At 36.6% G+C, this 27188-nt stretch overlaps 1 protein-coding gene across 2 annotated transcripts in view; it reads left to right on the top strand.

Moving 5' to 3' along the window:
- Window positions 1–24702, top strand: part of LMBRD1 (LMBR1 domain containing 1) — a 75716-nt gene extending 51014 nt beyond the window's left edge. For both annotated transcript variants that reach the window (XM_068678256.1, XM_068678257.1), the window contains exons 10-16: window positions 2033–2097; window positions 2863–2965; window positions 4149–4253; window positions 5495–5644; window positions 6597–6675; window positions 21540–21631; window positions 21761–24702. In XM_068678256.1, coding sequence (XP_068534357.1) covers window positions 2033–2097; window positions 2863–2965; window positions 4149–4253; window positions 5495–5644; window positions 6597–6675; window positions 21540–21631; window positions 21761–21880 — 714 coding nt within the window. In that variant the 3' untranslated portion in view covers window positions 21881–24702. The remainder of the gene's footprint in view (window positions 1–2032; window positions 2098–2862; window positions 2966–4148; window positions 4254–5494; window positions 5645–6596; window positions 6676–21539; window positions 21632–21760) is intronic.
- Window positions 24703–27188: the final 2486 nt, after the last annotated feature.

Below are 27188 nucleotides of genomic sequence, written 5' to 3' on the forward strand. Positions count from 1 at the left end.
GATTTGAGGTTAAAACAGGAAGAGGAGTGCTTTTTTAACTGCTTATCCACTTTTAAGAGCATAATGAAATGCATTATTTCAAAACATGGTCATATCACAGCATTGTAGGATTTGGAAGGGACCTCAAGAGATCATCAGGTCCAACCCCCCTGCCAAAGTAGGTTCCCTAAAGCAGGTTAGGTGTCCAGATGGGCCTTGAATATCTCCAGAGAAGGAGACTCCACAGCCTCCCTGGGCAGCCTGTTGCAGTGCAGGTATTTGTAAACATGGAGAAGATCCCCTCTCAGTCTTTTCTCCAGGCTGAACAGACCCAGGTCTCTCCACCTTTCCTCACAGGGGAGATGCTTCAGGCCCCGTATCAACTTTGTGGCCCTCTGCTGGACTCTTTCCAGGAGATCCCTGTCTTGTTTGTGTATACCAGATGAGTTAAGGGAACCTGTCTACTGTTTACAGTCGGCAGAAAGTAATGAAGTAATACAGGCTTAAGACTCCTGGTCCTAATTGTTTTTAAACATCTGTTTCTTGTATAGCTAACACATAGTGGGAGGTTGCTGTGAAGGGATATGATCTTAGAAACTTCTGTTCTTAGTTTGCACCTCAGGCAGTTTTCTACTGGTGATCCAGATTGTCCTGTGCAAAAGTTTGCCAAAAGCTGCCTACCTCTGGCTTTATAAGCAGTAGCTGGAGCTGATTCAGTTACAGTGGTCCTTATTAGTTATCTGTGCTTAGCTATGCTTATGACTTGTTGGCTAAACAAACATAGCAGGTGATGTATTTTTTTTCGGTTTTTGTTTTTTCAAATTCTTGAGTACAGTATCCAGCCCAAAGAAGGGACAAATGACTCCCCTTGGGCAGCTGAAGGGTGTGGAGGTTCTTCTAGAACCTTCTCTAGAAGAGAAGCCTTTATCTGGCTGTTGTGATGTGGTCACGGTAATCTCATCTGTATTTATCCATGAGTGATTAAGATGTGTTTTAGGATGATAGTTTTTTAAGTTGAATCTACATTTTTTTTGAAGCTCAAGTGTCTTTCTTCCTACCTTGGTAGTTCTAAGCATCTTATTTTATTCTGGTCCATTCTGAAGTCGTCGCATCACTTCAAAGGTAAATTTCTGGGTAACTTAAACCTTTGAGTCAAAATACTTTGAAAGCTGCTTTCTGTAACTTGAAGCTTGAAACTTACTTTGAAATAGTCAATGCTACTTACTAACTGAGGACTTGGAGACAGAAGCAAGACATGGAGCCTGGTATTTAGGCTGATTTACTTGAGTTTTATGTCAGCCCATCCAATTGATTTTGTCAGTGTTACTAAGTTGCTCTACAGAAGGGAACTTTTGTTTGGGAAAGGTGAGTTATGCCTTTTAAGTTCTGCACAGGTTGTCTTCTGTTGAAAGGAAGCACACAGATGTGGTAATGTGGCCATGGAAATAAATTCTAATTTCCCTTAATTAAACCCAAATACATGCTTGTAGTTAAGGTTTTCCATTTTATATAGCAAGTACAGGTAGTATGTTCTGGTAAATGCTGTGTTCATTTAATATAACATCTTGTCTGTGTTCTCAGTAGCACGTTTGACTTGTAGGTAGACTTTACAAGGGCATGTAGTGATAGGACAAGGAATAATGCTTTTAAACTGAAAGAGGGTAGATTTAGATTAGATAGTAGGAAGAAATTCTTCTTGTGCCAGGGCAGTTGGACTAGGTGATCTTTAAAGGTCCCTTCTAAGCTAAACCATCCTGGGATTCTGTGAGATGTACTTCAACACTTGGTTCTGAGTTTAGTGTATCCACCAGACAAAGAGGTGGTTCTCATCTTAGGTGACTGTCTTTTAGAATGCTTGACATAAAATCTGTTTAACTAAAGAAGATTTTTGTTAGCACTTCTGTCAAATCCTTACCAAAAAGTTATTTTAAGTGTGTTTGATCTCTGATCTGGTCCAACATCATTAGTCCTGCATTGAAACTTAGACAAGTTTTCACTTATTGTATCAACTGCAAGCATTTTCAGTTTCATTGTAATATATCTTTACTTCTAGATTGTGTGGGGAGTATTCTTCATTGTCGTGGCACTGCTTTTCACTGTCTCTCTCTTCTTGTCAAAGTAAGTACATTTCAGCACTTTTTATCCACTTGAACTATGTACTTTCTCTTCTAACATCAAAGTCAGTTCAGGGTTGGTTTGCTTCAAGAGTCAGCACATTGCTTTCCTATGGTACGTTTCCATAGCTAGAGCTGGTTTTCTCACTGTAATAAAACATTGAAATTGAACAAAATGTGCTAAAACAGGTTCAAAGAAGGATGTGGTTCAGCTTGGTTAACTGTATGCTGCTTAAAACAGTTCTGATGCAGCAGGGAAATTAAGGATATACTTCAAGAAAGCTTAATTCAGACTGTAGAAGTATTTTGAGTGCTTGAGTGAATCTAAATGTGTAGGTACTCATTGGGCTGGGTAACAGGTGCTTATTCTTGCAGTAAATGACATATATAATGCATTATCATGTGCATTGTATTGTAATTGTTTCATGGAATTGAAAGCAATTTAGAGAGCTGCAAAATAGTGATTTCAATGAAGACTGATATTTAACCAGTAGTCTCAAATGTTGGCTTCTTTAATTTTTCAGACTGGGCAAATAAACTGTTTCCAAACTAGGGAAAAAATAAAGTGGCAAGGAGATACAAAAATCAATGTACCTTTCCACAGAACAAGTGCAATGAGTGTTGGTAAAACAGCATGTGTCTATATAAGTACAGAAAAGCTTTTAATCTTTGGTTTTAGTTCAGCTTTTTTTGACCTGCCTTTTTTAATTGAACTGAAGACAAAGTTCTTGGAGTAACCATAACACTTACACTTTTTTTATTACCACAGTTTAGACAAGGCTCTACATTCAGCTGGCTTCGACTCTGGATTTATAATTTTAGGAACCAATCTGACTAATCCATTGAATATGCTGTTACCTGTTCTTCAAACAGTAAGTAAATGAGTTGGTGGTGTATAGATATAAGGATGGTTCTAGGATGGTTCTTTTTTTTTTTTTTTTTTTTTTTTTTTGGCTAAGTTGCTAAAAGGCAAACTACATTTCTAAAATGATTCATTAAAAGAAAATTCTCTAGATGCATGTTCTGTAAAAGCAAGGTGACTTCCTTGTCAGTGATCTGTTTTAGTTATCAAGTACTGATGTGAAACTCTTGGGTGGGTAGAAGTCAGTTGTTGTAGGAAAGCAGTGCATGAGGCTATTTGGTATCTGAAAATGTGGTGATGAAGATAGTTAAGTGTGACACCAGTTGTTATGCACAGAATAAAACCAGTTTTTTTTTCTCATGCCTACCTACATTGAAGTTGTTTGTGTGCTTAATAGCTTATTACCCTTAAGTGCAGTAAATGCACTTTGGGTTTTATTTTATATGTTACTTTTACCCATTGAAAAGATACACTACACTCTGTGCAGTTTTATATGTTACAATAATGCATTACCCTTTGAAAGAAAACCTACATTAGAACAAACATTTACTAACTTCAGTACGGCTGGAATGCAGCATGGCCACGTAGAAATTTTGCGAACAGCAGTGGGTAAGCTAACAAGAGGAAAAGCTGTAATTGTAAGTTAAGGCTTTACCCTCCCCTAGCTGAGTTCTTTCCACCTTCTCAGTATAATGGGTTGGTACGAAGCATTGCTTACCCCATAGTTTCAAAAATGATTAAACACTTCAGTTTGTAGGTCACTACGAAGAGCAGTGTTCTGCCTGGCTGTTCAGTCACGTTTTGTATTCAAGCCTGTTCAGAAATAATCACAAAAAGAATGCCCGTGTAGTTTAAGATGATTTTTGCCGCTGCGGATTTTGTTCTGACGAGGTATTTGAAAGAATCAGGTATTTGGCCTGAAAACTTACAAAATCTCATTCAAAATTAAGGCAAGGTTTAAATTAAGAAAAATGCTCAGTTACTTTCACAAACTAATGGTGTAGGCTCTCATAGAAGCAAGCTATTCTGGCTCTAGTTGGGGCTAGCTATGTAGCTTTTAAAGAGAATGACAATTACTACCTCAGATGCTTATAGGTAGAAACTACTTAGCTTGCTTTCATTGGGGGAATAGCTTGTTTTCTGATTTGAAGACCATATTGTCATTTGAATTGCTTGTATGCTGCTTCTTCTAGGTTTTTCCACTCGATTATATTCTTATTACAACTATTGTTATGTACTTCATCTTCACATCGATGGCAGGGATTCGAAATATGGGTATATGGTTCTTCTGGATAAGGGTAAATACCATGTTGTTTAAAAATGTGACATTGAATATGTTTTATAAATAATGATGACTATTTATGTACTGCTTTATAAATACTGGGGTGCCACAAATAAGTGTTGTTTATATATGTAATGACTGTTAGAAGCATACTGTACAACTCCTTCTCTTTTTGAAAGCTACTCTGTTTTGCAGAGTTATCAGACCAAAGCTGATGAGTGTGATAAGCAGTGCAGTCAGCTGACCCCTGTCAAGTATGAAACGAGTGCCACTTTGGCTTCTGCCTTTAAGTTGAAGCAATGTGATTCTGATACAATGGAAGTATTAATTAATTTCTTTGTCAAAATAAATGTGCAGTCAGTAAGGCTTAGCTTGCTTTTTAAGTAGGAAGCAAGGTTTTCTAATTTGGTGAGAGAAGAGTACATAGATATGGCGTATCTAAATATGATGTAAATAATACTACAAAGCTGTTTTTTCAAATTCAGTATCAACAGTATACCAATCATACCTATGATCCTTAGTTAATATTTCCCTGCTTCTGCACTCACTTGACCACTTTCAACCCTTCATGCAGTGACACTCCCAAATTGTGAACAGTGACACTGAGTCCAAGCAGTGAGTTATGAGACCTGCTGCCTGTTTTGGTCTCTCATCATTTACCCTTCAGCTGCTGTTTGCTTTCTCCTTACTATGGCACTCCAGCTGAACCTGTGGGGATCACAGGAGTAGAATGGTATCTACAGGTAACAGCAACAGCTTATGTCACTCCCTGCGAAGGAGAGTGGAAAAGATGCAACTGTATGGCACACAAATTTTCTCAGTGCCTGGGGTTATGATCTCATGATTCCCTTCTCTGGTTTTAGATCTGATCAGAGAGGTAGTGATAGATGACATCTCACCTTAACCAGAGGATACAATATTATTTGACAAACAAAGGCAGGGCTTGATATCAGTGATAAGCAACACTATTTAAATCTTGCTAATAACTGTTTCAGGAAGCTTCCTGATCTATAAATTTTCTGGGTCATTTGTACAATTGTAATAGTTAAATAGCTGTACTTAGAATTTCAGGAAAATATCTGAAAGTCTGCTTTAAGTCAACGGAATTGAGTTGCTGGAGGAGAATTTATAGCAGCCTCCCACTTCTGTTGAGACCATTAAACCTGTTACTTGTACTTGGATTAAAGAGAAATTTTAGATTTTAAAAAATAAAAACGTGAATTTCAGTCGTTAATATTTGTATGTTTTCTGTTTTAGCTGTATAAAATCAGACGAGGAAAAACTCGACCTCAGGCACTCTTATTTCTCTGTATGATACTTCTGTTGATAGTTCTTCATACAAGTTACATGATCTACAGTCTTGCTCCTCAATATGTAATGTATGGAAGCCAAAAATACTTGGTACAGGTGAGAAGTAACATGCTGTATGGGGGTTGTTTTTTTTGTTAAAAAATAAACATACTGTTTACAGTGACTGAAAGCCAGGCTCACTTTCAGTTTTAAAGGATCTGTTAGCCAGGATTTTTCAACTGCTAGTAGGTCTCTTGTTACTGCACAAGCCAAAAATTGACTGTACTGTATGTAATGTGACTTAATTCCTTGAGCATCTTCACACAGTACAAAACTTGGAATATTGCTTCACTTCTTTTGATAATACAGCTGCTAGCTTCCACTGGGCTTTGTGCTGATATGCTTTTAGGTTGCTTAGTGGCTAGGAAGCGTTGCTATTCCACAGTTGCTGTCTTTATGTGCATGTTTATGAGAGATGACAAAGATACAGCTTTGTACAGTAGAGGATAATCAAAAAGAAGTTGTGTATGTACTGATTAATTGGATTTTAGGGTCATTTTTTAAAGCTGCAATGCAGTTTGAGACACTAACAGGAGTGTTTGAGATTTTCAGTAGTTTACTTGCAGCGTGATCTTTTTCTTCCCTGGATATCTAATTATATTGCATGCTATCATCTTAAACCAGAATAAAACTGGATTCAGTATCATTATTCAAGCCTAACAATTCCATAGCGTCTTCATCACCAAAGATGAATTCCAAATTATGTTTGAAAAATTAAGATTTAATTTTGGAGATGAAGTTTTTATTTTGCATGAGTTTTCACAAGCTGTTATTTTTTTCTAAATGAAAGCATACTTATAAATTTCATATTAAATTACTCTTAAATGATAGTTTACTTAATACATTTACTGTTCAAAATCTTAATACTTCTGAATGTGTAAGAGGTTAGTGGAAGACTCTTCTATAAATGTATTTATTTATTGAAAGGTGTTTATTTAAGAGACTACCATAGTTTATGGAAAAATGCTATGATAGTTTGGTGTACTAATTTTGCATATTTACAATGCAGAGTAATAAGACAACTGATGGCCAGCCAGGGAATGTCACAACATTTGTTTCTAAAGACTGTGATGCAGATGCACCTGAAGGTAAGATGAATTAATTTATTGTGTTTCCTATGTTGTATGTCCATGCTCAGCCATAATAAGCAGCTTAATTCTTTGTTGACTTTGAATTGCTTTGGTGTAATATGAAGCTTTGACATACAGTTACATTCAGAAAATTCATACTGACAGATTATTGAATATGTTTAAAGAAAAGATTGCTTTTAGTAGAATCTGTGTACAACAGGGCATTGCAATTAACTTTTAAAGTCTTCCATTTACTTCAATATGTATGTAGAATACCTTAAAAATAAACCCTAGGCACTGAATAGCTTAGCATCTGAAACACTAGTGTATGCTTACCATAGAAATACGTGGAGAAGTATTCTATCAGCATTTCTAATGTACTCAATAAAATTAAGATCTGACTTTCTCAGTGTGAATTTACAGATGATAATCCTGCAATTTTTATTAAGATGTAAGTACAGGCTATTCCTAGAGCAACAATACCAGAGGAACTAGATGTCTTAAGCTATTGTCCTGTAATCCTCTTAATTTTAATCTATTTCCTCTGACATCCAGTGTAATACTTGCTCATCTGTTATTAACCATCCCTTTTTGACTTGCTGTTTGGGCAGAAACTGTGCCATGGGTGATTTGGAGCTGGGAGCAATGACTAGCAAGCAGATGAATAATGGGGGAGCTTTCCCTGATTTTCCATTTTTGCAGTCCTTAATGCTGAATTTTTTGAGACACTTTGTATAGATTTTGTTCCTCCTTGAAACTTGGCTAAAGCTGGGAATTTCATTAAGAAACCAAGCTAAATGAAGTCATGGTGGATTTTTTTAATGTTGTCTTCCCTTCTGCATATAAATAATTCTTGCACCATTTGACTTGCACTAGCCATTTCAATACCGATACTGCCATTTAAGGCCACTATCAATTTTTATTGATTGCTTTGGTCTTTTGTTTAAAAAAAAATTGATCTCAGCAAAAGATTTATGGCCTTCAACATGGTCTAGATTTTTTTCAAGTTGAAGCTCTCAATTGCTTTCTCTGGCAAACTTTCAGCTTCTGTGTGTAAAGAGAAGTTGAATTATACGTGTCTGAGTATACTTTAAAAGACTTGATGGTGTCTGTATTTGTTAAAATAGATAAATACCTGTATTGTATTCTCATCTTTTAATTCTGTAACTATTGATCTCTGACTATGCTTGACTTGAGCAACTCCTCAGCTTCTCATCCCATTTGTGTGTGTTATTGGGAAAGATATTTAATTTTAAACGTTTTTGTACTATTGCAGTTAACTGGGCATAAATTCTTTGTTCCCAATTTTCACATTGTAGTCTGTCTTTTGCAGGATGGTTCCCTTGTATTTACACTTGTCATCAAATTTAGTATGTAGATGTTGCTCTTATTCCTTCCTGGTGGAAGGAATACTACATGGAAAACTACCATGGGGGTAGTTTTTTTTCCTGTCTCCCTGATACTTCATTCACCTTTCTATTTATGATGGTTGCTTTCAGCCATGATGTAATGTGCGAAGTGCTGTGTTTTTTGAGGAATGTGATAGCTCAACTCATAATTAAGTTGCCATATTGTTGTGATTAGAAATAGAAGCTCTTCTGTAGCAAAGTTCAGAAGAGTAAAATCAGTCATCTTTCAATATGAGATCACTTTGAGGAAGCTTTGCAGATCTTTTTTTTTTTTTTTTTTTTTTTTAAACAGCTTCTTGTCTTGGCAAATATTTTTTTTGGAAGAAGAATGTACTCATTGTCATCACTGAGCTCATTAGTCTTCATTTTCCTGGGAGAAATTCAAGTGGTCTTGTTTTCACAGACTGCTGCTTAATCGAGGGAAGTGAGGTTGGACTGAGAAATTCCCTAGATTCCACCTGTAGTTGATGGTATTTTAAATACTTGCTGTGATTTTTTCCATAATTTTCTTTGAGTGATGGAAACAATATAGCTGGTGCTTAAAGCTTGTCTTCTGATGGGCTGAATGCAAAAATTGGCTTGTGTAAATGATGACTTCGATTTGCCATTGTTAGCATGCATCATGTTTGCCTGCTTTAATAGAAAAGAGGTGGCAAAGGTATTGATATGCTGTCTTATGCTAGCCTTGTATAAGTAGAAGAAGATGGATGGATTTTTGTTAAATGTGAATGTTAATGTGACCAAAAGGCTTTAGTGGAGTTTTGTATCTATAAATACTGTCAGGTTATGATCTTTTAATGCAAAAAAGAAAAATTTCTTCAACTTTAATAAATGAATTTTTAATGAAAACCATTCATTCTTTCATCCAATCACTTAGATGGACTGTGTTAGGGAGGTGAAATATAGTACTTACCTGCAGAGTACCTGCTGTTTTCAGTACCTGGTAATGAAAATTAATGAAAGAACTGTTGTGGATCCTACTTCGGTACTCTGTGATCCGCTAGGAGACGTTGTCAGATGAAACATACTGAAGATAAATTACATTTAAAACCTAGTTTCTCTCTTCTTGATAAGGATATTAGATGCATAGTGGAAACACATGCAACTAACTTGAGAAAGGTTGGCTAAGCACTTGTGTTTTTTTATTGACCTCTTTGGTGCTAGGGTTTTATCTTATGAAAACCACTGAACTAGAACTAAATGCAAATATTGATTTGTCTTCTCAGCACTTACTCTATTTTGTTTTGTTTGAACTGAATTCATTCTTATTGGTGCTTTTACTTAGAGCTATGACCTTTTAATAACAATGCTGATTGATGAGCTTATAGCAATCAGCTCAGTAGTGTTGAGCACTCAAATACTATAGAGATGATTTCTACTATTAGTGCACTTTTTTTCAGAGATGGTAGAAGCAGCTTCATCTGATATTGTTATGATAGTTATAGCAATTAATACTGGAAAACTATGCTATTGTTGAAACTTCAGTATTTAATGGGGAATGTTAACTGTGTGCCAGTTTCAAACCAGTGTTCAGTTTGAAAGTGAAGGTTACATTTTCCAAAGAAACATAAGGCAGTTAAAATACAATTTTAGTATTAAAAAAAATAAATATATATATATATATATATATATATGTATATATATATTTCATATTTTTAATGTGTTTGTGTGCTTTCATGCACTAAATCTTTTATGGATTATTTCCTTCTGGTATGCAGGTGAATCTGCTTTATACTGAATGCCAAAGGCCATGATAGCACAAACTACAGGATACAGACAAAACAGAAGTCAGAAAGTAATAGAGCAGGCTACATCTTGTAACTCAAAATGACTTTTCTTAGTTGTGCAAAAGGCTTATGTTCTGATTCATATGTACTTCTTTCTTGTAAAGTTTAAAGAAGTCTTTGGAATGGCAAATGTCCTGTGTTATAGGCAAAACAAACATTAGTTCTCAGTGTTTGATAGAGTTGGGCAAAGATCTGACTTGATTGTTGTTTTCACGGAGTATTGCTAGCTGAAGTGCTGCGTGCATAGTTCAGCTGAACATAAGGTCAAGCAAAGGAGGTTCAATTATGTGATGAAGAACTTTTGGAGTTGGACTAATGCACTGAAAAACTGGTATAGGTTTAGCTAAACTGGTTAACAGGACTTAATGTAAGTGAACAGTGACTCAACTGAAAGCCTTTACCTAGGACTCTTCCCAGCCTCCACTGTGAGATCTTATAAACAGTATCTGTCTCTTTCTAGGTTGGAAATCGCATAAGTGTTTTTATAATATGGGAATCATCATTCACTTTAAATGTGTAACAGGCTGTGAATCCTTTTGATTTGGACTCTCTTTTTTGCTTAATTGGAAAAATGAGACTTACCTGAAGTCTGTTAAATGCTGGGCACAGTGCTGAGCCTTTTTCATAGACCTGCACTGACTTCAACTGTATATAAAGCAAGAAAGAAAAAAGATTATATCAATTTTTTAAGCATTAATGTGAGCAGGATTTCCTGTATTAATTGGCAGCTTGCAGCAGTAGCATTCAATTCCTACTGTGCTGTGGCATTGTTCTTATTTCTGGAAGATGGCTTTTCCTGTTTAATTGTTTCACTTTTTTTCTTAACATACGTCACGGGAATAACGTCATGAGAATATTCTCTACCACGTGACTGTGTACTTAAAAACAAACAACAAAAAAAAGGTAAACCACCCTACCTGTGGGGTTCTGAATGTCATTCTTACAGACTAAGAAGGTACAGCTTACTTAAACTATTGCACTGTGTAGGAAGTCTGTACCTATCCAATGAAAATATCTGGAAGCTTCTGCCTAGGTGTGGCATGAAATGTACTGCATCCCTGCTGCAGAGGATTTTACATCTGTTAGGCACCCATACAGTACTTGCTATACTCAGTCTTGTTACATTTTTATTAGCTGAAATGCACTATATAACTTAGGATACTTTTCTCATTAATCATTTTACAGTAATGTAAATCACCAGAACTTCACTATAAAAAGCACCTTAGGCAGCACCAGGAGAGGTTTAGATTGGATATCAGGAAGAGTTTCTTTAGGGAAAGGGTGGTTCTGCTGTGCCAGGAGGTGGTGGAGTCCCCATCCCTGGAGGTATTTCAGAGATGTGTGGATGCGGTGCTTAGGGACGTGGCTTAGTGGTGAATTTATAGTGTTAAGTGGGTGGTTGGGCCCAATGATTTTGAAGGTCTCTTCCAACCCAAATAAAGGATTCTATGATTCTTATAGGACTGTGCTGTTACCTGGAAGTCAATAAATGCAAGACCTCAGGTTTTATTTTAGCCTGAATGAAGACTAGATTTAGATTTCACTTGAGTTATAAAGGTGACACACATTTGAATGCCAAGACAGGAACATATTCTGTTTCTCCTTAAAAAGAGAAATTTAGGAGACGTGTAAAGTGAATGTTCTGAGCTACTTGCTTGTGCTTTTAATATTGGTGCTTCTGTAGTAAGCATCTTAAGACCATAGATTGCTAATTCCAAATGCTTGTTTTAACTGAATTAATTTGCAATTATAAAAAGCTCCACAGAAGTCCTAAACAGGGCTTTTAGCACAGACTGTTATCCTTTCCTGTTACTTTTCTGGATGACCTTGCCTAGTACTTAGTCCTGAATCTCCACTTTTAGCTAACACTATTGAAGTTCTCCATAATCATAACAACTTAATAAATGAGTACAATGGTGCATGTTTGACCCCAGACAGCCCAATATAGCAGCCGTGCATGGTGTGAGTAGCTAAGATTCCTTTATTTTTTTCTGCAATACACTGTTCATTGACATAGTCACAGAAACACGAATTCCTACACCTGTTTTTTCTGTACCTACTACTGTTAACAGATATGAGCTGCTCTGAACTACTCCTTCTTTCCCTCCAAGAGATCTTAACTGGAGAGCAAAAAGGCCATGCTTACTAAAATTCTGAACTGTTAAATGGAGTTCAGCAGTAAAGCAACAGCAGCTGTGTATTGTCTTCTTGGATCAACATCTTAATCCAACGTCTGTTGGATTTAAGTCCAGTAGTGAAGTGAGATGCTCTGATATTATCAATACTTTGGAGTAAGAGTTAAAGCTCCTTAAAAACGATTGAGGAGTATGTACCTATTCTTAAAAGGAAGTAAGGAACCCAGTGTGAGTACTCATTTGAGTAAGAAACCTACCGATGCCTACAGAATGATCCTCTAAGGCAGAACTTCCTACTAAGGCATTATATCTGGTCTCTGTAAATGGCAAAAGCCACCAAATCTTTTCATAACTGAGAATATAACACATTAGAAATATTCAGTGAAATGGTGGGAGCTGCTTCTGCTGGTCTAATCAAATTCATCTTCTTTTATTTTGGTATAGACAGCTGACAAATTCATATCATAACATGCTCAAGAACAGCCATACAGAAAAAAATAGGCAGCAGGCTGTTACTACAGCTGATGAAGCTACATACAGATGTTTCCTGTCCATCTTTGAATAAGGATTGATCAGTAGACTTAGAGCACCTTCATGAATAGGCCCTTTCTATTAGAGCGCCTAGGATCTGTGGATCCTAGACTGCATGTAGCTAGACTTCATGGATGACTGAAAAATAGAATCTGAACTATGAGAGAAGAATATGACCAGAGTAAGGACACATGCATTGTAAATTCTGTGTGTAAAGGAAAGAGAAGGTGGGAAAGAATGGGAAGCTATTGTTTTGAGAGCATTGTTAATGATAAAATCACTCATTCACATTCAAACTTTTATTTAAAAGGATTTGGCATCAGATCTTTCAAGTTTGTCTCTTTAATGATAGTCGTAACTGTTTTTTTTCTCCAGAGAATAATTAAGGAGTTCCAGCACGGAAAGTTGTGCTGCTTTATGAAATGCCTCTGAGTATTAACTAGATATAAATTCTTCTAAGGACTAAAGGAGTATTCCATGTGAGGATATTAAGAGGTCAAGATCAATCTGTTAAAGTTTCTTCTTCCTCCCTTTCCTCCAAATCCTTTTTGATGTACCCATGTCTCAGGAAGGGGAGGGATGAGGGAGTTGGGGCAGTTAATCCTTCAGTCACACAGGACAGACATACTTTTTCTAAAGTGGTTAGCAGAGGGCAGTATGAAGTGGAAAGGACATGACGTGAAGTTAACGTTGAAGGCCAGGTGCTGTAATAATAGTTTTGGGAATTCTGAACTGCTGTAAGCTGAAGCTTGTACAAAGCGGATACTGGAAAAGGGGATAGGTGGTGAACGGAAAGTGGCTTGATTAAAGTGAAAATGTTATTTTATTTTGTCCATTGGTTGCTTGCTTTCTGGAGTCTTGCATCCTTACTCCTCTCTAGGATATTGCCTTCAAAATTAATAAATATCTGGGTCTTTAAAATAGGAATTGTTTGTCTTCTGTTACTTAAAAACAAATGTTCAAGGAAGACTCTCAGAAAATACCTCTTGCAGAAGTTCAAATTAAGTCTGATTTAAAGGCAAGAAATGGCAATTATAGGGCTTGTATCCAAATGCTTCAGGCTAGTTATGGTGATTAACCTAAACTGTACACAGCATTGCCAAACATATCCAGTTGCAGATGAAACAGAAAATCACTACTGTAGAGCCATCTACTGTCTGATCCAATGGTTTATAGAAGGATGTGATCTCTGGAATTTGTGGCTTCAGATTTCAGTCATTGGTTAATGCTCTGCCTTATCACTAGGTACATGGCCCTTCAGCACTTAGTATATTCTTCACTTAACAGCATTTAAAAACTGAAGTAAAACCATCCTTGAAATTTATGAAAAAAGAGATTAACAGATTTAGCTCTTTGAATCTCATTAAAAGGTTTCCCTATAGTCTGTAAATATATGCAAATCTTGGCACCCTCTATGATAATCTGTAACCCGACTAGAATAGAAGCCTGATAGCTGAGTGCCATTTTCCATTGTAATGCAATGGCTTTAAGGTGAACTCCAAACCTAAAATGATGAAAAGAGTACTGATAGGCTCTTTCAGAGTATACAGAGAAGTGGTAAGAACTTGCCTATGCTCAGCTAAAGCTTGTTTGTACTTTCTCTGTAAGATCTAGTGCCCTCTTTCTGCAGCTGTGGCCTGCACTTCCTATTCATCCATGCCACTTTTCTTCCTCAATAGTCAAATTTAAATTAAATGTGACCCAGATCACTTGATAGGACTACATTCTCAAAATTTAGTGTTCAGAAACTTAGCTGACCTGGGACTTGTCTACTCAACATTTTTCTTCACCTTTCAGCTCCAAGACCTACAGGATCTCACGGGAAGCCTCTTTATACTATGAAGTCCTGCTCACACTGTCAGGACTTGCAGGTTCTTGAGCTGTTTAACGTGAACGTTCATAGTGTGTAATTATCAAAAAGTTGTATGACTGCTACAATAATTAAGGTACTGTAGAGTAATTATGTAGCTATTGGTTATCTTATTTTCTGCTACAAAATCAGATCAAACTGACATAAAACCAGGATTCACGTTCATTGCGTCATTTTCTGGCTTTGTCTGGGATTCTAATAGGGTTGGGTTTGACTTGTATATATGCTGTATAAGGTATCAGGTATACCTTATCTATAGCTGGAGTCATTGAAAAAGCAGAAATTGCCTTCCAAATGATAGTCTGTCCTAAATGGTTTACTTGACACTTAAGAAATCACGTGATAACACTGTTAGCAACTCTAAATTAGAACTAACGAGCCTTTTCAGAGTGAATGTAATTCTATCTGAAACTAGCTTTCTCAGAATTTAAATATCTACTGGAACACTGCTAACTTCATTTCGAGTGTTTGTGGAAACTCAGATACCTTCCAGTGGAAATAGGATGTACTTCTAAGCACTTAAGAAGTTGGGATCCTCTTTCTATTTCCAATGACAGCCACATTCCAGGTTCCAAGCTCCTGGCTCCTGCTTAACTTGTTAAAGTCTTTTCCTTTGGCAGGGTTTGATTCCAAAAGTAATAAGCAGCTTTTGTTGAATAAAGTAGTTCTTGAACTACAGCTAGGCTGATTCAGCTCAACTTCTGCTTGGTTTCTACAGGTCCCTTCTACATGCATCTCACTAACACTTCCAGCTCAGCAAACAAAAAGGCTGGGTTGAAAAAGTAGCCAACTTCTCATGCTTGTGTGTTAGACGTATTTGAAAAGACTGTAGATGGCTGCTGTTTAACATCTGAGTGATTTGATATTTATCTTGGGTGTCCTGTAGTACTTTAAAGTGCTGTCAGTGTGAGAAGTCAGAAGCTTAGTGATTCATGTCTTTTTAAATGGGGAGCTATTGTAGCTGCCTGCAATCTGCTGGAAAGGTCCTTGTTCTACGTGAATGAACCAATTACAGTAGTGCATTTTTCAGTGTGATTTCCATTCTTATAAGGAATCAAAGGTAAATTTATTGCAGAGTTGACCTTGAGGCTAGTGTGTCATTGTGAACGATGAAAGAACAACTTGAAAGTTTAAACAAATTCTGGGAAGAGTTCTGAGGGAAAGGGGCAACTGGTATGTGATGCTACAAACTAAACATTTTAAAAGCTTCCTATAGCAGATCGATTTTAGCTAGTGAAACCAGGGAGGCAGCAGCAGAGGGGCTGGGTCATGAAGCACAAAGACAGCCTCAACAGCTGAATGTATGAACTGTGTGTGTGTATGTCCCAGTAAAGAATAATATAGGACAAGTGGGCAAGTAACTAGATGGAATGTGCTGGCAGCCACTTTTCATGTAGAAACTGCTGAGTAACAGGCAACAAAAACAGTCCCTTTTTCCCTGTTTATCTAACAACAAAATTATTGTTTGTGACTGGAGGCAGCTGTTACTGCCACTCCATGAATGTGTTTCCATTGAAACCTGTGAAAGTGATATATGAAATAGAATCTTAAACAACAAACTTCGGTGGCAGCCTGAAGTCCTGGAGTGACCTTAACACTTCCAGAAAGACTGGATGAAGCTGTTAAATTGCTAGATGATAAGTACAAAAGCAAAGGGGAAACTTGTAATTACAAAACTTTTGGTATACCTACTTTTATCTGAGGACACCTGAATCTTATTTTCTCTTGTCCATCTTTGGTTTGCGACCAGAACCAGCACTGGAAGCAAGTCCATGTTCTGTCTCTTGAGACTTTATTTAGCAGAGTATTTAAATTTTATTACTTGTTGCCTATTTCCACTATTTCTGTGTGAATGAAAAATGTTTTTCAAAACTGCAAAAAATGGTACCTGTCTCTCGGGATAGCTTACAGTGCTGTAGCACTCCTTCCATCAACAGGGATTGTGATCACTCAACATACCATCATACTAGAAGTGAAAGTTTTGTTGCCCTCTTGAGAAAAATGATTTGGACGTTACACAGGGTGATAGCTTTATGGGTCTCTTACACTGTTAGATGTCCCTTGGTTTCTTAGCTAACTGAAACGTTGTTGTTGTTGGCCATTAACTTCCTCACATAGTTTCTTTATATATGCAATGTTACTTTTTTGGTCAGTTTGATTACTATAAATTGTGTACTTTTTTTTTGTCTGACTTCCCTAGTGAAATGTTGAATTTCAAGACATAACTAGATAGTAGCACTTCTATTCTGTGTGCTCTATAGCCACAGATTAATACATTGTTCTTGAACACTTCGGTAGTATTTCATATGGTGTGAGTTAAATCACAACTTTTTTTTTTCTCCAAGTTGAGATATCAAATTAAGAAATTATTTTTATTTTGGAGCTTGAGAAAGCATTGTATATATATTGCTGAGAAGAAAATGCTACCATTATACAAAATACAAAGTTTTTTTAGAGTCCTTATTTTACCTTAAGTATGTCCCTTAAGCAACTTACTAAGTGGATGGCAGGTGTTTCCAAGAAAAATATTGATACACAACTTGTAGGTTCCAGATGACATCTTGAAAGGTGTCCGGAAGTTGTCCAGCTGTGTTCCACAAGTTACTGTGTCCAAAACCAGCTATTCGTGCTGTAGTTGCTCTCCCTATTTGTCAAAATATGATTTAGCTTTGCTGCAGGAAAGTCACGGTAAGAAAACTCTAGTATCTTATATGTAATTTAAAGGCAGTTGACTGTTTTATTGCAATGTGGAACTGGCTTGGACTGTAATGTATGAGTGCTGTTCATTCTGTGGTACAAGATGATGCTTGTCTTGGGTCACGTAAACCCAAGTGCAGGATACAGGAATGGCAGTCAATAATAGGTGTGTCATGTTATTCCTCATTGTGCTACTGAAAGGCTATCTGGAAACCAACAAGACTAGGGAGAATGCTTGAGATGTCACAGCTGTTGAAGTGCTGCTGCATGTGGGGGCACTGAAGATGTGCGGTAACCATCATCCTCTCTTAATGTTCTTATCCAAGTTTTAGATGACTTAAATTAGGAATAGCAGCACAGCTGGAAGTAATGCCTGTGAGGATGAAACGTAGGTTTCCACTTCGTTACACTTTCTCAGGAGAAATCTCAAACCTTTTGGAACTTGATACATGATTTAAGTTTATAAATGCATCAAACCCTTTCTTGAAGCTCAAGTTGCAAGTTGGAGTGCCAGCAGCAGCTGCTTTCTGTCACACAGCTCCTGAATGATTGGCAGCAGGGCCATATGAAATGTGAAGTGTTTCTGAAAACCTGAAGCCGTGCCTTCAATGCTTTTAGTATTCAGAATATGCTGTGCTTATACATTCCAACAGACAGAGAAAAGCTGCAGGTTTTCTTTTGGAAGTACTTTTGAGTGTATTTTTTACTGAAAATGTTTTGCTCAAAATCAGGCATGTAAACTTTGTCTGTGCTTGACACAATCAGTCTAAGTTTATTTTTTTCATCCAAAATGCTATGTTTAGTGTTAGGTCTGTTTGTGTTGTCCCCCTGTATAAATATACCTTCCTGTAATGTGAATTGTAATGGTTATGAGCACACAGGACCTAGAGGGATCATCTGGCCTAATCCCTCAGCAGGGTCAAACAGAGCAGGTTGCTCAAACCCATCCAGTTGCGGGTGTCTCCACAGATTCTGAAGCCTTTGTGGGCAACCTGTTTTAATGTTTTAACAATTCTTGTGGTGAAGTTTATCCTGTCACCTAATTGAAATATTTCTGATGTCGCTTGTCTGTCATCCATTGTCATTTCACCATGCAGGTCTGGAAAATCATGCCGTGTGTTTTATTTTTGTTAAGCTCCCACTAGGTAGGAGAGAGAGCAATAAGACACACCTGCAACTACATTTGCTCCAAGCTGAACAAACATGTCTTCATTGTATGCTCTGCACTCTGGCTAGTGGTCCTCTGCTGGACTTGCTCCAGTATGCCAATATTTCTTTTATGTTGGGCAGCCTCAAATAACTCAGCAGATGCAGTTCCCGTTCCAGTAGAAGGAAGTAATCTCTTCCATGGTCCTGCTGGCTCTACTCTTCTTAGTGAGGCATGGTTTTCAGTTTCATTTTTTCCATTGCAGTTACACATTGGTAACTCCACTTTCAGATTGTTTCCCAGAACACTGAGACACTTTCTGCAAAGTTGCATTTTAGCTGGTTGATCTTCAGCCTGCACTGTTGCATGGTGTTGTTTTGTTCCAGGTACTTCCCATTTGTCTTGATTGAGCTTCAGGTATTATTTAAAGGGGCTGCAATAATTGGCTCCCTCTGGACAACATCCTTACCACATAGTGTGTTGGACCTCTGTTCCTTGCTTCCTTATAATTTGATCTAGAGACTTAGTGAGGATGTAATCTATGTTATTATCCAGTTCATTAATGAACAGGTAAAACCACTGTGCACCTCAATGCTGACTCCCAAAGAATGCCAGGTTTTTAAAATTACTTTATTCACACCTATTTGTACCTTTCCCCTAAGACTATTTTTAACATCCTCTTATGAGAGCTCACTGTTTTGAGATGCAGAAAAAACAGACTGCAATATATGTAAATAAGTTGTTGGTTTATGCACTGAAGACTCAGATTATAGCTGTTTAGGCTCTTTGATTTGTTTATCAACAGATTTCTTTATCCTTGCAACTCATCTTAAGCAAATTCACTTCCCAGAAAAAGCCTTTGTTCAAGGATACAAGTAAATTGAGCCTAAGGGTTTTCTAATTCACCAGAATGAAAAACTTTCAGTGGACCTGAAGTAAAATATAGTAGACTTTTTGAGTAATCATGGCTATTTGCACTTGTTGCTTGGTATCCTTTGTTTAAGAAACCTTTCTGTCTTGAATCCTTGTTTTTTGGCTTGATTGCTTGGTCAGCACTACATAATATGCTTAATTCAAGTGGTAACAGTTGCCTGTCAGAAGCTTGGTAGTTTTCCTGTACATGCCTTTGTTCCAAAAGGTCGAGATACTGACTGATAAAGGTCAGTGTTATTCACAAGTATCATTCTTAATAAAAAGATTTTTATCTTATTTCAGGTTGCTCATTAACCTATTCTAAATTCTGCCATCGTAGGAATAAATTAAATGTTGTTACATCAGCCTATTTAGTAATATCTTAGTTCAGAAGAAAGAACTAAAACTTACTTGAACTTGTGACACACATTCAATTGAAATGTTTTCTCAAGGTCAAATTGTTCTAAAATATTTACTACCATTTATTTAATCCAATTACAGTAGAGAGACATCTGAAAGTCCTTTAGCTGTTCTTTAATTCAAGTAACCAGCTGGAGAGCTGCAGATGGTGTTGACAATACTATCTGAAGTTATGAAGCATCTTTACTTTACCACTATTTCTTAGCTTTACTTCACCTTTCTTATGGCAGTGTCATCCTAGCAAATGATGGAATGTAGTGTGCTACTTCACTTTTCCTCTCATGTAGGGTATGTGCTCTTGAATGGTATCAACAGGGGAACAAAAACTGAATTTAGTTATGTGAAGAAAACTGGAACGCCAGGAAGGATTGCTTCAGTAAAATTCCTCTACTTGCTGCGTACTTTCACTTGATGCTAGTGGAGAAGCATGCTTTCTCTACATGATCTGTTCCGCATTTTAATTATTTGTAGAACGTCTCTGTGTTGTATGCCTAGTGTTGAGTACTTGTGAAATCCCAGTTCAGCTCTTTTTGTCTGCTGATAATAACTTGCAGCATGTTAGGCTAATGGAAATCAATGTGCTGGCTAAAGTAGTAGTTATCTTAATATTTTAATTATTATTCTGTTATTTTTATCAAATATAATTCATTGAAGGATTGTTGGGCGGGAGTTTTGTCTGTTTAGATACAGGGTATTCTAGACATTGTAGAAAGTTGGTTTCATGGAAGATTACCTTGGCAAGGCCAAGCAGCAGACCTTCCTGAGAAGGTCTATCCTTAACTCCTACTTTTCCTCTCTCCAGAAGTAGTGAGCTGTAGTATGTGGTGGTGTTAAAGCAGCTTCTCTGATGTGGAACTGTAATCTTTAAACAAAATACTTGCCTTTGGAAACTGATATTTGTCTGTTTGTAGCTTGTTAGATGGCTCTTAGAGTGAAATTATCTAATTATCACTTGCAACTTCAGAAGTGGAAAGCTCAGTTGCACCTAGGGGGTATTTCCAAACCTGGTGTAAGAAGTGACTGAAAATGAGACAAATTCTGATTTGCTTGTGTTCTCTAGTGTTCAAACTGTTTAGATGCCAGTCTCTGCACTGAAATAGCCTTTAGGTGAGGTTTAGAGCATAGTAAATGAGAAAAATAAGAGGTCACGTTATTTTTGTAGCATGAACTCAGTGCATTCTTCCTTGTTTTGGAGCAGTGATTTCAACTGGCTTGCATGTCCTGCTGACCAACCTCTTACATGATCTATCGAATGTTACAGTCTGTGTCATGTACAAGCCTTTATGCTACCAGGCTGCAGTCTTTGAAATGTCTTGACAATTTGATCCTTAATTCTGTTAAAAATAAATAAATAAACAAAAATCTGCCACTTTATAATGGCAAAGAATACTTACATGTTTTTAAATGTGGCTGCATTTACAGTTCGCAGAATAAGATTTGACCAGCATTGTCAGGTCTTAGGTGCAAATAACACTTTGGCTTTCTGGGTCACCAAAGATCCAGTGTGTGTACATGTGTGTTGCCTACACAACTCAACATTATTGTTGACTTAAATTGTTGCAAAATGTATGCACTTACAGTAAGGAGAGGGTTGTTTTTTGGTTGTTTTTTTTTTTTTTTTTGAGGTACTGAAGTGCATTATCTCCTCTTTATGATTACAGTTCATGTAAAATGGAAGATGATTATAATAGGATGTATGCCAGAAGAAGCAATAATTGATAGATCTGTACAAATACCCAGTAGTAATGGGATTACCTGTGTAACCGTCAGCTTCCAGTGCCATTCAGTATGCAATAATCAAATATCCCTCTGCTATATAATTTTGATAGGATAGTACATTTGATTTAGTGGAGTGGAATTGTTTTTAAAAGCTGAATACCCTCTGAAAGTGCTGAATTGCTATCCTATAAGTTAATTGGAATTAGTTGATTTTATTTGGTCTGTGTTAATCAGTACTATTTGCTTTCCTTTTAGATCAGTGTATTGTTACTCGGACATACCTTTTTCTTCACAAATTTTGGTTCTTCAGTGCTGTCTACTACTTTGGCAACTGGGCGTTCATTGGAGTAAGTCCTTTTAATTTGGAGATCACTGATAATCATCATAGAGTTATTTGCATCACCACACTGCTATTCAGTTTTACATTTGTTGCCCTTAATTGACTAAGAGTAACTTTACTTATTTTAAATTTTCAGGTCTTTTTAATTGGATTAATTGTATCATGCTGCAAAGGCAAGAAATCAGTCATTGAAGGTGAAGTGGATGAAGATGATTCAGATATGAGTGATGACGAACTGTCTGTTTATTATCGTTGATAGCCTTTTACCTTCAAGATGGGAAAATGTAACGTAAAATAATGTTGAAAATAATATCCATGAATTGCTATCCAAATAAGCATCCTTGTACCTGTAAAAATAAGTGTTCTTGCTTACAGGGGGTCAAAAACTGAATGTCACTTGAGTATCTCTGTTATATCAGAGCAAATAGTGAAACTGGATTTGAATAATATATAGAAAATACTGTTTTATGATTAAATGTATATGTGTAACTTTCTGATGTACGATTTGATAAACTGACGGCAATTATTTCATAACTCATGTTGTTTCTCTCTTAACTTATGCTTCATAAATGATTTCATACCTAACTTATAGAACACTATTTTTTTATTCAAGCTCATAAATAAAGTGGGCTAAAATCCTGCGAAATATCTGATACAAATATTGCTAGGAAGATGTGGATCAAGTTTTCACTTCCAGGCGAATGCAACTTAACTTCTGCGTTAACTTTGCTGATGTTTCTGGGATTCCCATAATAAACTATTATGGGAATATACTGGTACGATACCATATTTAAAGTATGCCAGAAACCTGAATTTGAGGTACATAGCAAGTTCCCAGTATATGAAGAATAAGTCACTTGCACTGTCTTATCCCCATAAAGCTACAGTAGAATCCTCTAGTAACCATGAGGTGGCTTTTGCTCTGTAAGGAAAATTGTTAGTGTAAATGACAATATTCAGCACTGTTGCAGTGTTTTAGTGTGGCTCAGTTCTGAAGCTGCCAGGTGCCTGACTCAGTAATAACCAATGGAATAATTAAGATTTAATCAACTGTCAATTTATTTTTTCTCTAAGGCATATTGTCTAGTTTGAAGCTTTTCAATTTTTAATGTAAATGTTGACAACTTGTTTACAAGCCAAAAAGTTTATATAAAAAGAGTCCATAAACATTTTTGTCCTTCATGTATCTTTAAATATAAAGTTACTGAGCTATATTTTTGAGTTGAAAAATTTCTTGAGGCAGAAGAAATTCTTTGGCAGCCTGTGAAAGAGCAAATATTTACGGCTACAGGTTTTTAAAGTTCTAGTGTTACCTGAGGGGATGTTATAGTCCACACAAACACATGAAATGTACTTCAGGTCATCTTAATAAGTTAAGTAATTATTGAAGTATACGGAAACTTATCTTATGTTCTGCTTATGTATGATGTTGGCAAATTCTTTAAAACTGACAGCTTTCTGCTCAGTTGTTTCAAGAACAGTATGCCTCCCCCTGTAGTATTTCAGAACAGCAGGAACTTCTGAATTTTAATTCAGTTCCAGTATTTAAGGGAGTCTTAGATGAGTTGCTTAGTTAATTTGTGAATATTGGGATCTAATGTTTGGACTCTCACAGGAACAAAAAAAAAACAAACATGAAAGTCTTCTGTGCCAAGTATTCCAATATCCATGTTCATGTGGCAACGTGGGTATCAGATCCTGATCATAAGCTGCAAGTATGCAGTCAAGGTTGCTGAACTAATGGTAACAAGTTTGTTTGCTGCCAGTGTGATGTTTGTAAAGGACAGAAATATATTTAGATGCTGATAGCAGGTACTGGAGGTTGATTAGGCAGTCTGAGTTACCATTTACTAGAATGAGCTAAATTCTATTTAAACATGACCATGGGGAAACTGGCAGGGTATTATAACAAGTTAAATGACTCAGATGGAAAGTGGAGCCTGATGCTGGCTGTGTGGAAGCTCCTTACAAGCTGCATCCAGAGGATATCAAGACTTTACAGCAAATGTTTCTTTGTGGATGCACTGGCAGAAAAGTAACATGAGCTAATTTAAGTAAAGTTAACTGCTCAGATGTCCTTTTTTTGAGGGTTTTGTTCATATTTCATCAAAAGATTTAATTGATTATAATTCACTTCCCTTCTCTGGCTGTGTCATACACAGGTTTGTTCATTAATATTTCTGATCCTAAGACTGGGCTGTGATTCCCAATTTTGTGGAGTTGCATCCATTCAATTTCAGCTTCCCACTGAGGTGATTGCTACTTGTCTGGGGAAGATTGGCAGGAGGGTATTGCTTTTGTGCCATGCAGCTGCTTGTGAGTTGCATGCATTCCTAGGCCAGGATGCTTAACCATCCCTGGATGTTTGTCACTCTGTTGGCTTCTCCTGCTTCCAGGCTTTTCTTAATTTCTAGATTCTTTCCAATCTAGTCCTGATCCACTTTTGATGTGGTGGCATTGTCTCTCTTGCCTCTTTCCTTCTTTCCTTAGGAGGATTTGCTAAGTACTGCTTGTTTAATCCAGCTGTTACCAAGACTTTTACAACCAGACCCTTATTACCTGGAGCTAGTAAGAAGCAGGCCATGAGACTTCAGAAGTTTTATTTCATTTTTTATTTTCTCTCACCTTCTGTAATACAGGTAGTAAATAATTGTCAGCATTCATAATCCAAATTGTTTTTCACCTGTCCCACCCTCACTAAAGTTTCTCAGGAGTTCAGCTGAACATTTTGACTGACAATATTTTAAAAGGTTTTGTATGCACTAATGTAATTCTCTAGAATATAAGAATTCATCTCTATTTAGCACTTCCTTCATGTGATGGAAACTTGACGTGTTTAACTGAGCTGTGCCTTTAAAATGAGCCCAAGGTGCTGTTGAATTGTGTGTGAAGTCACCAGCTACATTTGAACGTCCCGTATCACTCAATAAAGTAGACTAGCGCTGAATGTAAGATAGCAAGGACTTAAATTCTTGTTATTGATCAGTACTTGCAGCAACTTTTAAGAAACAGAACTTCCAATATATTTTTTCATTGTCTCTTGTGCTGTGTTCAATAAAATACCAGTAAGTAAAACAATGGATTACTTTTCTTCCACAAAGTTATTATTTCTGCAGTAGCTCTTGTAATGTGACTGCTATAATTGACTTATTGGTCTTTTAGCTGTGAAGTGATCATCTAGAGTTTTCTGCAGGTTTTTTCAGCAAATTTGAACTTGCCAGTCATGTTATAACACAATATTGTACGTTGTAAGGGAACTTCTGACATCTTCAATTAAGTTTCAAAGATGTAATTTTTTCTGCTCTAAAGTCACTTAAAATAGCATCAAATTGTTTCACTGTTTTGAGTGTATGAATAATGTTCCAATTTCATCTGCATGAGCTTTTGGAACTTCTGAATAGGTGTAGTGCTGCAGTCAGACTTGGCATATATTTGGGTTTTTGGTTGTATTTTCTAATCAGTTTCTATTGTGTTTGAGGCTTGTGAACATTCAGAAGCTAGTGAGCTTTAAATCTTACTGATTTTAAACTACTGTCACCACAAATATGCTTAATAGAATTCAGCAGCAACACCTGCCAAATGGGACCTCTTCTTGCTACTTATTCTGCAGTGATTGATGGTTTATCTACAGTTACAAATCATAAATACAATAAAGCCTGTAATAACCTGCTTTATTTCTTAGCTGAAAGCCGACAGCATGTAGCAGATTTCCTGCTGATTGTCAGAAACTAATGAAAAGCCTTTCCTGGTGGGGTGCAAAGCAACATTTGCTACCTTTCTTGTATTCTTCTGCTTGGACTTCAGGTGGAGATGTGAAGGTGGACTTAAGATTTTGCATTCAAAACAGTAATCTGGTAGGTAGAGTGTATCTATACCAGAATCATGCCACACAAGACATTCATTTCATACTTAGTGTGGTAATTTAAACTGCATCTTATAAACCTTTTCAGTGCTCAGGTTTTGCATAAAAGTAATCAGCGTAGACATAAATCTTCAGGTTCTTTGAGATATCTTCTACTGTTTGGAAAGTGTTTCTTGGGTTCATAGCTGTTTTGTTACTTAACTTTGTGAGTGCAAGTTCCTGAATTATACAGTGGCTCATGACAGAATTTGGAGAAAATTTACCCTGTTAGAAAAACTATTATGCAGTTTATTCTAAAATATTGATAACTTACTGGCATGCAAAGCAGCGTTACAGTTGAAGTGTTTAAAATAGTAAGAAAAAGCTGAGAGAGTGAACATAGAAGGTAACTTATTTCTGTGTAAGTATATACTCAACCTGTTCTGACAGCATTAAAACAGGGAAGTTAGTGTGGGAAGGAAATAAATCGTTCCTTTTGACACTAGGTAAGGGGAAAAAATCATCCCTTCCTGAATTCAAGTCTAAAATAATTTGAAATACGCATAAGCTATAGCATTCTTCAGACTCTTACCTTAAAATTATAGAGCATTCCAACAAATTTCATTACACTTGTGTAATCTCTTGCAAACTTCTGCAAAGTCAGCTATCTTACGAATAAAGCAAAGAAATCCCTGTGTTTCCTGTAAATGTGTATTTTGACTACTTTCCGTGAAAAAAACATGTTGTTTTGATTGTGGTAAGAGTTTGTTTTCTGTTAATATAATAGCCTGAATCTTAAAACAAGTTCTGTTTTTAAATTAAGCTTGTTTCACTGGATTATCTCAATTGACAAATTCCAGTGTTCTTGACCAGTTTCAGGGAGCTGTTTTTGTTACACAAATTGTCTGGAACTTGGGCTGACTTAACATCCTCCTGCCCAGGGGGATTACATGAATGGTATCACTTAGAGTTGTACCTTTAAGATTATTATCCACTTAAAAAGCATGTCTAACACAACTAGCTCTGTAGTTCCCGTCCTGATTCACCTCTAACAAAATAGTAATATATTTAGGGGATTAGAGAACTGATCTTAGCAGTGAACCACACAGACACAACATATAGCTTCAACTTTTCAAGCAACTTAGAAGTGTGATGTCAGAGTTCTTAGTGTGAGAATCCATGTATCCCCTTTAAGGCTGGACTGTGGGAACGCTCAAAGCAAACACGAAGCTTATTAACATGTGCCTGGTTCCTACTGTAATTTAAGAGTGTGGGCTTTCCACCAGAATGTATTGAACTTCCTCTTGAGGAAATAAAAGAGAGACTGATTTAATATCTACTCTGCTTCTGCTAAGCTGTTTAATCATAAATCATTATGTTGCTGTGATCTATACAGAGTGTGAAAATTCTCCCATAACCTGTAAGTATATTGCTTCAACCAAGAGTACTTCAGAATCAGAACAGCAAGAAGGACTCTTATTAATGTGAATGTCCATGAAAATTTTATTCCTTCCCCCCTCAAAAAAAAAAAAAAGGCAGCAAGTGGACTTTATTATTACTTTATTATTGTATTAAGTGCTTGAAAGAATGTCATGGGACTGGAACATTTAATTCTAACATGTAATGTGTGATCTAAAGATAGAGTTTAAGTCCTAAGTTTCTCTGGGTTGCACTTGGTCTCTAAACTTCTAAGTTAGAACAATACAAACATGAGTCCTTATTT

Source organism: Anas acuta, chromosome 3 (assembly GCF_963932015.1).
Source record: "Anas acuta chromosome 3, bAnaAcu1.1, whole genome shotgun sequence".
NCBI lineage: Eukaryota > Metazoa > Chordata > Aves > Anseriformes > Anatidae > Anas > Anas acuta.